At 48.4% G+C, this 14961-nt stretch overlaps 1 protein-coding gene across 5 annotated transcripts in view; it reads right to left on the reverse strand.

Moving 5' to 3' along the window:
- LOC114862296 (dynamin-1) overlaps positions 1 to 14961 on the reverse strand; it is a 50017-nt gene that overhangs the window by 1200 nt on the left and 33856 nt on the right. For 4 of the 5 annotated variants that reach the window (XM_055511699.1, XM_055511698.1, XM_055511697.1 and 1 more), the window contains 2 exons: positions 6587 to 6741; positions 6340 to 6510 (listed from right to left, as the gene is read on the reverse strand). In XM_055511699.1, the coding sequence (XP_055367674.1) occupies positions 6340 to 6510; positions 6587 to 6741 (326 nt within the window). Of the gene's footprint in view, positions 1 to 5184; positions 5221 to 6339; positions 6511 to 6586; positions 6742 to 14961 lie in introns of all 5 variants that reach the window. The other variant, XM_029162460.3, reaches the window with a different exon arrangement.

Below are 14961 nucleotides of genomic sequence, written 5' to 3' on the forward strand. Positions count from 1 at the left end.
AAATTCAGCTCGGACCAGTGGGGGCAGATAGAAACCAGTCAGATCACAAATCAAAACCAATCTGTGACAGCCTGTGCCTGTATATGGGTTTGTGTTGGGTTTGGGTATGTTTTGTTTTGTAGGAACCAAAGGGTGGAGCTGGCATCAATACAGCACACCTGTGCAGGAGGGTGGAGCTGCATAAAAGGCCCTGCGGTCCTCCCCTTGCCTGCTGCTCATAACATGTGTCAGGTTTTCGTTCTTGGTTTTATTTTGAAAGGACTCTTCTGTTTTTGATCCCAGTTTCCGGTTTTATTTTGTAAGCACTTCCGTTTCTCATCACACCACAGCAGTTCCCGCTTCACTCCCGGTCCTCATTACACTCACCTGTTTTGTATCAGTAATCTACTCCTTGCATTTAACCACCACCTGTCACATTAGTTCTCCGCCAGATCGTTGACTCTTTGACCTCACGTTCCAGCGTTTCTCTAGCTCGGCTTATTCTGTTGTTGACTCCGTTCTGTATCTTTGACCATCGTTCTCGCCTGATCCTGACCGGTGCTGTAAGTCTTAACTCTGTTACCGAACCCTGCCTGTTTGTGGATCTGTCTAAGCCTGCCGAATCTACCCTGAGATCTGAGCCTTTTGATATTACCCTGTGTATGACCCGGACTGTTTTTGTGACTTCGATTCTGGAATAAATCCTCTTTTTTTTCATTATCCTCATCGTGTCCTGGCGCTGCGCATTTGAGTCCTCTCCCTGCCGTTCCGTGACAGAACGATCTGGCCAGACTTGGACCCAGCCAGCGCCAACCCGCACCCAGGTCTGTTACGATTTTTTTCCCGTGTTTTTCCTTTTTTCCTCTGTCCGTCGGTTCCGTGCTTAAACGTGCGCCGAGGCGATGGAGTTTGTTCCCCCGAGTTTACCGGAGGACGTTCGCGGCGATTTCCAGCGGCTAGCAAGGGAATATGCGGAAGCGCCCAGCCTCACTGCCCAGCTCCGAACAGTCAGACTAGCCGTTGAGATACTGGAGGAGGAGTACTGGTGGCGTGAGTACCCCGGAGTGCAGGCGTTTTTCGACAGACTCCGACTAATGCGGAGGGACTTGACACGCGCTCTGCGCGTATCGTCTGACCGCACCTCCGTCGCCGCTCCGGCGGTTCCTTTTCCTGTCGCCGCTCCGGCGGTTCCTGTTCCTGTCGCCGCTCCGGCGGTTCCTGTTCCTGTCGCCGCTCCGGCGGTTCCTGTTCCTGTCGCCGCTCCGGCGGTTCCTGTTCCTGTCGCCGCTCCGGCGGTTCCTGTTCCTGTCGCCTCTGCTCGCCACTCGGACCCAGCTACAGAGGCCCAGCCCCCGCCGCTCCCCGCGCCTCAGACGACGGTCAGCCGCAGGCGCCCCAGACGACGTCGGCGAGGGCACGGGTCTGAGGTTTAGGGCCCAGAGACCTCGGTCGCAGTGCCCGAGCAGCTCTCCCCTCCCGCAGGGGATCCCCTCGGCTCTCCCACTGTGTTGTGTCGATTGCAGGCATCCCCGCTAGCGTCACTCAACGTATCCACCTCCACTGTTCTCCTCCGGTTACGTTCCTCTTTGCCCACCTCCTAAACACCGCCGAGTCGGCAGCAGACCAGGGCACGAGAGAACAATTGTCCCAGCTCAGTCGAGCCCTGTCCCGGTCCCAGCTCAGTCGAGTCCTGTCCCGGTCCAGCCCAGTCACGCGCAGGTCTTGTCCCAGCCAGAGGTCACCACATGTAGAACAAGTGCTATGCACACCCGATCAGGCCCGACGTCTGCTCCGTCGAGCTCGGCAGCGGCAATTAGCCATGCCAGCTCCAGAGGAGACGCCGTTCCAGTCCCTGTCGGCCAAGTAGAGGTCGTTCCAGTCCCTGTCGGCCAAGTAGGGGTCGTTCCAGTCCCTGTCGGCCGAGTAGAGGTCGTTCCAGTCCCTGTCGGCCAAGTAGAGGTCGTTCCAGTCCCTGTCGGCCAAGTAGAGGTCGTTCCAGTCCCTGTCGGCCAAGTAGAGGTCGTTCCAGTCCCTGTCGGCCGAGTAGAGGTCGTTCCAGTCCCTGTCGGCCAAGTAGAGGTCGTTCCAGTCCCTGTCGGCCGAGTAGAGGTCGTTCCAGTCCCTGTCGGCCGAGTAGAGGTCGTTCCAGTCCCTGTCGGCCGAGTAGAGGTCGTTCCAGTCCCTGTCGGCCAAGTAGATGCCGTTCCTGTCTCTGTCGGCCAAGTAGATGCCGTTCCTGTCTCTGTCGGCCAAGTAGATGCCGTCCCTGTCTCTGTCGGCCAAGTAGATGCCGTCCCTGTCTCTGTCGGCCAAGTAGATGCCGTTCCTGTCTCTGTCGACCCCGTAGCGGTCGTCCCTGTCTCTGTCGACCCCGTAGCGGTCGTCCCTGTCTCTGTCGACCCCGTAGCGGTCGTCCCTGTCTCTGTCGGCCAAGTTGAGGCCGTTCCAGTTCCTGTCGGCCACGTTGCTGCTGTTCCTGTCAGTCTCGGGGTGGCAGTCCCGGCGGACCTCCAGGAGGAGGTCGCGCCAGCTGCAGTCCCTGCGCACCTCCAGGAGGAGGTCGCGCCGGCTGCAGTCCCTGCGCACCTCCAGGAGGAGGTCGCGCCAGCTGCAGTCTCTGCGCACCTCCAGGAGGAGGTCGCGCCAGCTGCAGTCCCTGCGCACCTCCAGGAGGGGGTCGCGCCAGCTGCAGTTCCTGCGCACCTCCAGGAGGAGGTCGCGCCAGCTGCAGTCTCTGCGCACCTCCAGGAGGAGGTCGCGCCAGCTGCAGTCCCTGCGCACCTCCAGGAGGAGGTCGCGCCAGCTGCAGTCCCTGCGCACCTCCAGGAGGGGGTCGCGCCAGCTGCAGTCCCTGCGCACCTCCAGGAGGAGGTCGCGCCAGCTGCAGTCCCTGCGCAGCTCCAGGAGGGGGTCGCGCCAGCTGCAGTCCCTGCGCACCTCCAGGAGGGGGTCGCGCCAGCTGCAGTCCCTGCGCACCTCCAGGAGGGGGTCGCGCCAGCTGCAGTCCCTGCGCACCTCCAGGAGGGGGTCGCGCCAGCTGCAGTCCCTGCGCACCTCCAGGAGGGGGTCGCGCCAGCTGCAGTCCCTGCGCACCTCCAGGAGGAGGTCGCGCCAGCTGCAGTCTCTGCGCACCTCCAGGAGGAGGTCGCGCCAGCTGCAGTCCCTGCGCACCTCCAGGAGGGGGTCGCGCCCGTCATAGTTCCTGCCGACCCCCAGGAGGGTGTCGTTCCCGTCGCAGCTCCGGCCGCTCCTGCATCTGTTCCTGGCGGCTCGGCTCCGGCCGCACCTGCATCTGTTCCTGGCGGCTCGGCTCCGGCCGCACCTGCATCTGTTCCTGGCGGCTCGGCTCCGGCCGCACCTGCATCTGTTCCTGGCGGCTCGGCTCCGGCCGCACCTGCATCGGTTCCTGGCGGCCCGGCTCCGGCAGCACCTGCATCGGTTCCTGGCGGCTCGGCTCCGGCCGCACCTGCATCGGTTCCTGGCGGCCCGGCTCCGGCCGCACCTGCATCTGTTCCTGGCGGCTCGGCTCCGGCCGCATCTGCATCTGTTTCTCGTCGCGGTGGTCCAAGGAGGACGCCGCTGGTCCCTGGTTCTCGTCGCGGTGGTCCAAGGAGGACGCCTCTGGTTCCTGCCTCGTCCTGGTCTCGGCTGCTGGACTGGTGGCCTCGCCCTCGGCGCCCCCTGCTGCCTGGATGGCGCTGCCTCCTGCGGCGCCGTCCGCCTCGACCCCTGCCACCGCCACGGCCGTTCGCCTGGGGTGAGTCCCCTCCTGCCACAACGATGGCGGAGCCTCTGCCGCCGTCGCCCACCACGATCCTGGGACTCTCCTGCTTCCACCCTCGTTAGAGACCCCTGGACTCTGTTCTCCCGGTCATGGACTTTCGGTTTCGGTTCTGTGGACTCTTGTTTTGACCCTCCTCCGGTCCTCCCTCCACCCACCCTGCTTGTCTGCCTGGAAGGGGAGGGATTCGGTCCCTCCTCCTGTGTCCACCCTCCGCCCGCCCTGGTTCGGGGGGGGGGCTTCCGTGGGCGCCGTGGAAGACGCCCTAGAGGGGGGGGTACTGTCAGGTTTTCGTTCTTGGTTTTATTTTGAAAGGACTCTTCTGTTTTTGATCCCAGTTTCCGGTTTTATTTTGTAAGCACTTCCGTTTCTCATCACACCACAGCAGTTCCCGCTTCACTCCCGGTCCTCATTACACTCACCTGTTTTGAATCAGTAATCTACTCCTTGCATTTAACCACCACCTGTCACATTAGTTCTCCGCCAGATCGTTGACTCTTTGACCTCACGTTCCAGCGTTTCTCTAGCTCGGTTTATTCTGTTGTTGACTCCGTTCTGTATCTTTGACCATCGTTCTCGCCTGATCCTGACCGGTGCTGTAAGTCTTAATTCTGTTACCGAACCCTGCCTGTTTGTGGATCTGTCTAAGCCTGCCGAATCTACCCTGAGATCTGAGCCTTTTGATATTACCCTGTGTATGACCCGGACTGTTTTTGTGACTTTGATTCTGGAATAAATCCCCTTTTTTTTCATCATCCTCATCGTGTCCTGGCGCTGTGCATTTGAGTCCTCTCCCTGCAGTTCCGTGACAACATGTGCCTTTTGCTCACTTCCAGGCACTCATTCATACCTCCCTGGCATCCAAGCACTGCATACACACTGATCTGCTAACCAACATCTCCTTGTTGCCTGATCAACTTGCATTAAATAACATATTGAAATCCTTGAACCTATGTGTGGCCTCTCTCTTCGCCGTCACATTCAGCTAAGCCGGTCTGTGACAAATCAGTAACCACCAGCCTGCTGTACCATCAATTCCAGTGGGAAACCAAGAAAATGGCTGGACAAGAACCAGCTGGTACCAGCTTGTGTAACCACATACTGTAACCTAATAATCACTAAAACATACTACAGCAATTACTAGTGGAAAACCAAACCAAAAACCAGTTGGTATCAGGTGTACAGCACAAAGTAACTCGAAAATAACCAGCAGAAACCTTCTAGAACCTGTTGGATCTGAGGACTGACTCTGGGCTCCATTTGTAAATGTGATCTGTGTGTATAAGGCTGGTCTGAGGTTGGAGATGCTGGAGCCCTCTGCGGGTCAGTAAAGGGTGGATGAGGCTGGGGAGGTAGGGGGTTCACATGGTGGGACAACAACGATGCAAACACACACAGTGACACCAGAAGCACAGCTGACGTACCATTGGTGAACTCCTCACTGGTCACTGATAGAGATTCTGAAAAATAACCATATAGGGTCAATATGAGTTGGCAGGATGGGGGCGGGGCTAACTGCTCTATACTGACAAACCTGAGAGCTTCCTGTTTATTGTACTGTTGGAACAGGATCACACAAACAGACACAGACACGCAGGAGGATCAAAGAGCTAGCTTAGCTTAACCCTGGAAACACATGGGAACTACATTTATCGATCAAATGCCATACATTATTTTATTCTGATAATTTCAGAATGCTTAACCAATGACAGTGAAACATTACACAAGGCTGATAGTTGCCCTGATTCAATTTTTTTGTGAGCTAAGCTAACCACACAGATCCTGCATGTTTCTTGGACATCAGACATGAAGGTGTGATGAGGTGGAGCAGGAGGAAAGAAAGAGCAGTCTTTCTACTTCTATAATTCTATACTTAACTTACATTATTTCTGTTTTATCTATTAGGTTTTCTGAATGATCTTTTATTTTGGAAAATTCCCAGAATCTCTGCGCTACATCTGTCTATAACTTACTCTTACTCTGTTACTTCTACTACTTGCTCTTAGACGCACGTCCAAATGCCTGCCTTGGTTAAAACCCCCTAAGCTAGCAAACAAATGTCTTTGTTTCTTCGCACAGCGTAAAAGAGCCAGTAAGGCAGAAGAAGAGCCTGCGACTACAAAAAAAAGACAACTGCATTTAACAGACAAAACCGGGAGTCCTACTTGAAACATGGGCTTAGTTGTTCCCACGCACCAAACCCGCTCTGCATAATATGCAGCGTCTGTCTCTAACGAGGCAGTGAAACCTTCTAACTGCTCCGCCAGTTGGAGACCAAGCATTCTGCATGTGACACGATGTTACAAGAATGCTACTAATAAAGCTGCATACATAGAGGATTCACGTTCATTATTAGATTTAGAAAATACCAGTTTTAATGCAGGTCGTATCATTTTAGTTCAGTTTTCTGCCACACCTTAAAGGCCGGTCCATTAAAAAAGTGAAATTAAACCAGACCCTGGTGCAAACAAAGTTGGGGACAACTGCTTTAGAGCACTCGCCTGATAGCATTACTGTCCCTGTCAAGACGTTTATATTAATGTGAGAATATTTCTATGACTGAGTGTTGGCTTGGTTACCTAGGGACTCCCGGTGGGGGCGCTCTGTTTGGCCTTGAGGGCACAGAGGGTGGGGGTCCTGGGTCAGGCGACACAGCGGGTCGACCAGGAGGGCCAGGGGCTGCTCGACCACCTGGACGAGGAGGTCCAGGAGGGGCCCGACGCTGAGGGGTTGGACTAGACATGGGAGACCTGAAGACAGAGTCTAACAGAGTCAGTATGGCTGCACATATCATGTGTGAATGAGAACAGGCCTAGTCCAGGTTACCTGCGTCCGGATGGCATTCCTGTTACTTGAAGCCAGGAGTCATCAACAGGTGGAGGCATCGCTGTAGTGACAGTAGTGGTACTGATATCTCCAATGATGGTAAGCCCTTCGCGCAGAGCATGGTACATCCTCAGCATCTCATCACGATGCTGAGCCTAGAGGACAGACACAAACACATAGGCAGACAAAAAAAAACCCCAAACATTTAATTGTTGAGTCAGGTTAATTATCCCTTTATGAGATTAGCCCTACGTTTATGCTGTGACAAGTAGCCCTTCAGGCCACTCGAGGCGCTCTTGTTTTGATTTCTCCATGTTCCTTCTTGGTCTGTTGGTTTATTGTCATCCTTGGCCAATACCTCTTCTAGCTGGGCTTCCATCCCAACTAAGATTCCCAACTCTGCAAGCTGGTTTTCCACACCCACAGACTGGGTTTGGATCTGGGCTAATAACACAGCCAACTGGACCTGCACTGCGGCGGATTGAGTCTGGATCTGGACTAACTACACAGCCAATTGGACCTGCACCATGGCGGACTGGGTTGCCTTTGGTGGTGGTCAGCCATATTTCTGTTCCTCCAAATCTGAGACCTTGGTTCTTGACCAGAAAAGGGTAGTTTTCTCTCTCCAGGTTGGAGGAGAGTTCCTGCCCCAAGTGGAGGTGTTCAAGTATCTTGGGGTCTTGTTTACGAGTAAGGAGCGTGAGATTGACAGATGGATGGATGCAGCGGCTACAGTAATGCGGTTGGTCTGTCGTACACCAACCTGCTAGAAAAACATTATTTTTCTTAATTCAGGAAAACAAAAACAGGTTTCTTTTCAGCACTGTAGCCAGGCTGACTAAGAGTCATAGCTGTGTTGAGCCTACTATCCCCTTAAATCTCAGCAGCATTAAGTTTATTACTTTGAGAGCTTTTCCCCCATAACTCATATAGAGTTAACTTCAATAATCAGAATCAAAGATGCTTTATTGCTATATCCTGTAGAGAGCACTTTACAGAATGGGGAATTTGACTTGGTGTTGGAAGGTGGTACATCTCAGCATAAAAAAGTACAGACAGTACATTCAACATGACATGATAACTTGAATAGTGCAATTACGGATAAATTAAAATAAAGTTATGAACAGACTATATACAGTGAAGTGGATGTGTAAGTGCTCTGGGATGGTGGGGGGGGGTCAACTGGTGAAAGTTGGGGCACAGTTCAATAGGCAGACTGCAGTTGGGAAGAAGCTGTTTTCATAGTTGAGGGAAGTTGAGGGAATCGGCTGGAAGTGTTCGTGTTCTAGGTGAGAGGGGTCGGCTACAATCCTGGCTGCCCGTCTCCAGGTCCTGGAGGTGTGCAGCTCCTGGAGAGATGGGAGGTGGCTGCCGATCACCTTCTCCACAGAGTGTATGACACGCTGCAGCTTGGCTTTGTCTCTGGTCGTGGCTGGAGCAAACCAGACTAATGGAGGATGTGAGAATGGATTCAATGATGGTAGTGTAGACCTTTACCAACATCTTCACAAGGAAGTGAAACTTCTTTAGCTGCTAAGCCTTCTTGGTGATGGAGCTTATGTTCTGCTCCCACTTAAGGTCCTGGCTGATGATGGTGCCCAGGAAGCGGAAGGACTCCAAAGAGGTCACTAGGGTGTTGCAGAGGATGACAGGGGGGAAAGGGGGCTGGGTCCCTCCTGAAGTCAACAGTCATCACCACTGTCTTGGCACTGCACCATGTCACCAGAATGGCTATTTCCATCCTGTAGGTTGACTCATCTCCGTCAGAGTACATACAGTCAGGACCATAAATATTTGGACAGAGACACATTTCTTCTAATTTTGTTTCTGTACATTACCACAGTGAATTTCTAATGAAACAACTCAGATGCCATTGAAGTGCAGACTTTAATTCCATGGAAGTCAATTGTCCAATTACTTACGAGCCCATGAAATGAAGGAATTGTGTTTAATAAATGCTTTAGTTTTTCACATTTTTATGCAATCTTTTTGTTCAACCCATGGAATTAAAGCTGAAAGTCTGCACTTCAATGGCATCTGAGTTGTTTCATTTAAAATTCACTGTGGTAATGTACAGAAACAAAATTTGAAAAAATGTGTCTCTCCAAATATTTATGGTCCTGACTGTAGGTCACTGGCAGTACATCCGGCTGTTCTAACAGGAAGGACAGTTCCACCCGAGCGGCCACCAAGTCCACTGTGAGGTCACAGAAGCCCTCAATGCCAAACAGCCATGAAGAGGAGCTGTAATGTCATTGGCCTGCTCTAAAAAAAGACAGTCTGATAGTATGAAGGTTGTGAACCTTTGCGGCCATGGAGAGGTGATCTCCAAACCCATGGCTCTGACAGGGTCCGTCTCTGCCTGGGTTATTCTGTCACGATCCACCACACAAGATGGCTAAACACATAATATAATCATAACAACTGGCACGGCCTGAGCAAAAACGTGGCTAAGGCACGGCCTAAGCAAAACGTGGCTAAGGCACGGCATGAGCAAAACGTGGCTAAGGCATGGCCTGAGCAAAACGTGGCAAAGGCACGGCATGAACAACAAGGCTAAGGCACGGCCTGAGCAAAACGTAGCTAAGGCATGGCATGAGCAACAAGGCTAAGGCGTGGCATGAACAACAAGAGGCTACTACAAGCATAAATCAATTAATAGGTGCCTTTGCATGTCTTACATGCCGAGCAATGCGTGACTAACCAGCAACCATACCCATTGATGGTTCATGTCCATAGTGCTGTGAATGGGTGGTGGCAATGACGACAAAAGGTCCAATGCAGTAACAGCCCTGATGTAAGCAGCATGGAGCGATGAGGTGACAATAACCCAGCACAGAGTGCTGTGCTGCAGGAGTCTTTAAAGGGAGGCAGGGCACAGGTGTGGTGAGTTGGGCTGATTGCCAGGAGTCTACTGAGGGAAAGAGAGAGAGTGGACATGGTCCAAAGTTGAGGCGTGGCATGGTGAAGAAGAATGTGTGGTCCAGGGTAAAAACAACAGGATGGCTGGCAGAGCCAGCCCAGGATCCTGACAGAAGCTAATGTAGAAGAAATGAGATGTCTCTTTTTAGGTCCTGTCAGAACTCTGGCTGCAGCATTTTGAATACGCTGTAGGCTTTTTAAGGAGCTGTTAGGACATCCTACAGTATGAGTAAGCAGTTAACGTAGTCCAGCCTAGCGGTAAGAAATGCATGAATCAGTTTCTCTGCATCGCTCTGAGAGAGGATGGTTCTGATTTTAGCTATATTTCTAAGATGAAAGTAGACATTCTACTAGGGTTCTGGAGATTTGTTTAATGTATGACGTAAAAGAGAGATCCTGGTCAAAGAGGACACCAAGGTTCCTCACAGTAGAATCTGAAGCTATTGTTACGCGATCCAGAGTGGCTATCTGACTCAATACTGTTTCCCTCTGATTTTTAGGCCCAACGATAAGAATTTCAGTTTTATCTGAATTTACTTGAAGGACGTTTTGGGACATCTAAGATTTGATGTTTTTTAAGCAACTTTAAATTTTGACTAGTTGATCTGTTTCATTTGGTTCCAAAGACATATATAGCTGAGTATCATCTGCATAAAAATGAAAATTAATAGAATGCTTCCTCATAATCTCACCTAGAGGACACATGTATAGGCTAAATTGAATTGGACCAAGCACAGAACCCTGTGGCACTCCATAGCTAATCCTTGTGCATGTGGAGAATTTCTCATTAACATGAACAAACTGGAATCTGTTCAACAAATAGGATTTAAACCATCCCAATGCTGTTCCTTTAATTCCGATTCTATGTTCTAGTCTCTGTAATAGAATGTTATGATCAATTGTATCAAATGTAGCACTAAGATCTAACAGGACAAGGACAGACACTAGACCATTGTCTGAAGCTAAGAGAAGATCATTAGTGACTCTAACCAGAGCTGTTTCTGTGCTATGATGTTTTATAAATTCAGACTGAAAACCTTCGTATAGGTTATTCCCACTCAGGTGGTACGATAATTGTTTAGCCACGATTTTTTCAAGAATCTTGGAAATAAAGGGTAAATTTGAAATGGGCCTATAGTTGGCTAGTTCTCCAGGGCTCCAGGGTTGTTTTTTTTAATAGAGGTTTGACCACAGCCACCTTAAAAGCCTGTGGTACATAGCCTAAATGTAAAGATTGGTTGATTTGATTTAATATGGACAAGCTGATTAAAAGTAGAACTTCTGAGTAATCTGGCTGGGATTTGATCTAAAAGACAAGTGGACAACTTGAAAGAGTTGACTATTGAGGTTAACTCCATATGAGTTATGGGGAAGAAGCTGTCTACAGTAGGTGTCAGAACCTCTGAGGTGACGAACCCACATGCACGGCTCAGACAGACGTAGATTGTAGTAAAAAGGGATTCATTAGACAAAGGCAGGGTCAGTTTCAGGCAAGGTCATGCACAGGTAAGCGCGGCGTCAATACACAGAGGGTCAGGCAATCTCTGGTCCAAAGACAGGCAAGGTTAGTTAACAGGTGAGCTCTGGTTGCAGTACAATACAGGACAAGGCAATCTCAGGGTCAGAAACAGGCAGGGTTGACTCGGTTGACAAGGTAGGCAAGGATCAGGCAGGCAAGGATCAGGCAGGCTTCGGTAACGGTAGTCAAAAAAAAGGTCAGGATCAAGAATCAGAACACAAACAAGAACGCTGGATAGTGGTGAGTACACGCAACAATCTGGCAGTTTGCTTAGGTGAGTACTGGTGCTTTTATACAGGTGTGTGATTACTGATAACGGGCAGGTGTGTGTAATGAGAACCGGAAGTAGCAGTAGCAAGGCTGTGATCTGACTAGAGCAGGAAGTCCTTTCAGAGTAAAACTGGAAACAAGACCAAATTATGACACTTGGTAAGACAGAGGATTTGGTAAATTTAAAGTTGATGGATCTAGACACTGCTTTTTGTCATTTGGAGGAAGTTGCTGCTGAATGTCTTCTCTGATGGTAATAATTTTATTAGTAAAGTAGCTCATAAAGTCATTGCTGCTGAGATTTAAGGGGATAGTAGGCTCAACACACCTGACTGAGTCAACACACTGACTCCTAGTCAGCCCTGGGGTTGTTTTTGTTTTCCTCAATTAAGGAGGAATAATATGTTTTTCTAGCAGCATGAAGTGCTTTCTTATATATTATTAGAGCGTCCTTCCATGCAATGCAGTTTACTGTACATTTATTTTGTTGGAACGCCACTGCCTTTCTAGTTGTTGGGTCCGATGCTTTAGGCTGCGGATCTCTGAGATATACATGGAGCTATGTTAGGGAATTTGTTAGTTCCCTTTGTAAATCTTAAATAAAGCAGACACACCAGTTAAGACTTTCTTCAGGGTTTTACTTGCAAGGAATGAGCAGTTTAAAGCAAAGGCAACTTCCTCTCACTAAAGAGAAGACAAGGATTCAGTTCATAATATGTATTGCATTCTGGGAGGTGCATAGTCACACAGTACGTGGGAAATATTTTCTGCACAAAGAAAGCATTGTGCACATCAGACAAGGATGCTACACACCAGTACAACCTATTTCTTGCAGAGCAGACGGGAGGAAACTTCAAAGCTATAGCACAGCTAACGAGGCTTCAGCAGATCAGCAAAATAAATTCCAACAATGTTCCAATGATTAAATGCAGTATTTTTCCAACACTAACCTCCTCTGATTCACTACCTTACTCTTCAGAGGTGCCACTGTGTCTAACATTTTACGTAGAGAAGCTGCAGCATCATCTACAAGACAGTAAACCTGTTCATAAAGATTAAGATGACTGTTCTCCTCTGTGTAGCTACAAGACAATGAGGTAAAAGATGAGGGAATTATCTGCTTTAATCTGGACACAGCGTTGTCAGATAAACATCTGCTATAGTAAGATTTCCATCCAGCTGCAGTAAGGTCAATTATGGTAAATACAAAAGTTAATAAGAAATGGTCAGATAACAGGGGGTTTTGGGGAAGAACTATTAAATTATCAATTTCAACCCTATATGTCAGGACAAGATCCAGGGTATGGTTAAAACTATGAGTGGGTTCATTTACCTGCTGATTAAAACCAGTAGTGTCTATTAATGAGATAAAAGCAGTGCTGAGACAGTTGCTGTCAACATCTACATGAATGTATCTGAATGAAAGTCTCCCAATACAATGACTACAATAAATCCCAACCAGATTACTTAAAGAAGTTCTACCGTTAATCAGCTCGTCCATATTAAATCAAATCAACCAATCTTTACACATAGGCTATGTACCACAGGCTTTTAAGGTGGCCAAACCTTTATTGAAAAGACCTACTCTGAACCATGGAGAACTAGCCAACTATAGACCCATTTCAAATTTACCCTTTATTTCTAAGATTCTTGAAAAAAACGTGGCTACATGAGAAAATAATAACCGGTATGAAGATTTTCAGTCAGGGTTTAGAAAACATCATCAAACAGAACAGAAGTTTGTTTCTTGTTTTATTCTAAAGGACTCTCTGTTTTCACTTAGTTGTCATGTTTTGGTTCCTGTTTTATTTTGTAGTACTTCCGGTTTCTGTTTTCATCTTGTTAGTTCCGGCTTTACGTCCTGGTCTCATTACACACACCTGTCTCGGATTAGTCATCACCCGACAGGTATTTACCTACCATTAGTCACCGCAGCCAGTTGCCAGATCGTCGAACGCAAGTCATCACTTCCCAGCAGTTTCTCAGTTCAGCTTACCTCGGTTTGATCCAGTTCCGTACTTCTGACCGCCGACTCCTGCTTCACCCTGACTGGTACTGTAGCTGTATTTAATCCTTTGCTGAACCTTGTCTGTCTCTGCACCTGACTACGCCTGCTCCTTTTGTACCTAAAACTGAGCCTTGCTGTGTATGACCTGGACTGTCTTAACAATTGCTGGATTAAATCTTGATTTTTCACCACCTACCTTGTGTTCTCACGTTGTGCATGTGGGTCCGATCTCTGCCTGGGCCTGACAAGTATAGGCCATTAAAGTTTGTGTAACTTTTAAGAGTTTGATGTCTCCACCAAATTATAAGCAAAGTCCAATCCCGTGTCTTTTTGTGGAAAAACAAATATATTTTTGTCTGGTTTATTGGTTTGCAAGGCAGTGCTTTGTTTAAAATCTGTTTGCCGCTTATAGCAAGAGAAACGAGAAAGCCGGTGAAAGTGGATGGATGGACGGATGGGAAATTAAAGTGTTGAAACTTACACGGGCCGATTAAGTGATCTCAGCCACCAAGTTACAATGACACATGCAGTCAAAACAAGTCAGACTGCAGTTCTGCAGACACAGAGTAAACGCGTACAAACAAACATGTTGCTGTAATGTGTCGCTTTAGATCTGCTGAGTTCTGGCACCCTGTCAGAGTTACGATTGACAACTGCTGTAAAACAAATTCCTATGATTATTATTGGTTATATATGTAAAATCTACGACTACTGGAAAACATTAATTAACAAGTTGTGGAAGTTTAAAACCTAAATAAGCGGCTGTAGTCGCAGGTGGACTGCGCTCTTTGTATTTACTTGGCCATGCGTATTCAAATTATATTAATTAAACCGCGACCCATAATCATGGAATTATGTGAAGCCAAAATATACATGATATATGTATCAGATGTTAGAGCGGTGGGTGTGCACATGTTCTTAAGAGACGCCTGCTATTTAAAGACACGAAAAAGCTGAGGAGAATGAAAACAAGAATGTTTTGCTGCTGTGGCGCAGGTCTGTCTTAAACTAGACAGAACGATTATAACTTTGCAGAGAACAGAAAATAACTAAGCCACCAACTATGTTGTTCAGAAGAAAAATGCATAGTATGAGCAATAACAAGGAATCAACACAGGAATTACTCTGTACTACGACTAGTCATGGATAATGTCTCAATTTGACAATATTTATTTGATAGCAAGTTTTTGCGCTTCATACTCCCCACATTTGAGCACACAACAGATACTTAATAGTAAAACAGGTTTGGTGTAGTATATGTGTGTTACAGGTAGAAATGAACAGTCGGACCTCAGTTACGCTGTAGTGCATTTGAAGCTTCTAATTGAAAGCTTCTACTGTAGCATTGAAAACGCTAGTCACTTTGAACTGCTACCACTGTACTGTATGTCTTTACAACCAAATGAAACAGATCAACTAGTCAAAATTTAAAGTAGTTTAAAAGACATGAAATCCTGGATGTCCCAAAACGCCCTTCAAGTAAATTCAGATAAAACCAAAATTCTTAAAAAATCACAGAGAGACACTATTGAGTCAGATAGCCACCCTGGATGACATAACATTAGCTTTAGGTTCTACTGTGAGCAACATTGGTATCATCTTCAACCAGAATCCCTCTTTTACATCATACATAAAACAAATCTCCAGAGCCGCCTA

This window comes from Betta splendens, chromosome 9 (genome assembly GCF_900634795.4).
Source record: "Betta splendens chromosome 9, fBetSpl5.4, whole genome shotgun sequence".
Lineage (NCBI taxonomy): Eukaryota > Metazoa > Chordata > Actinopteri > Anabantiformes > Osphronemidae > Betta > Betta splendens.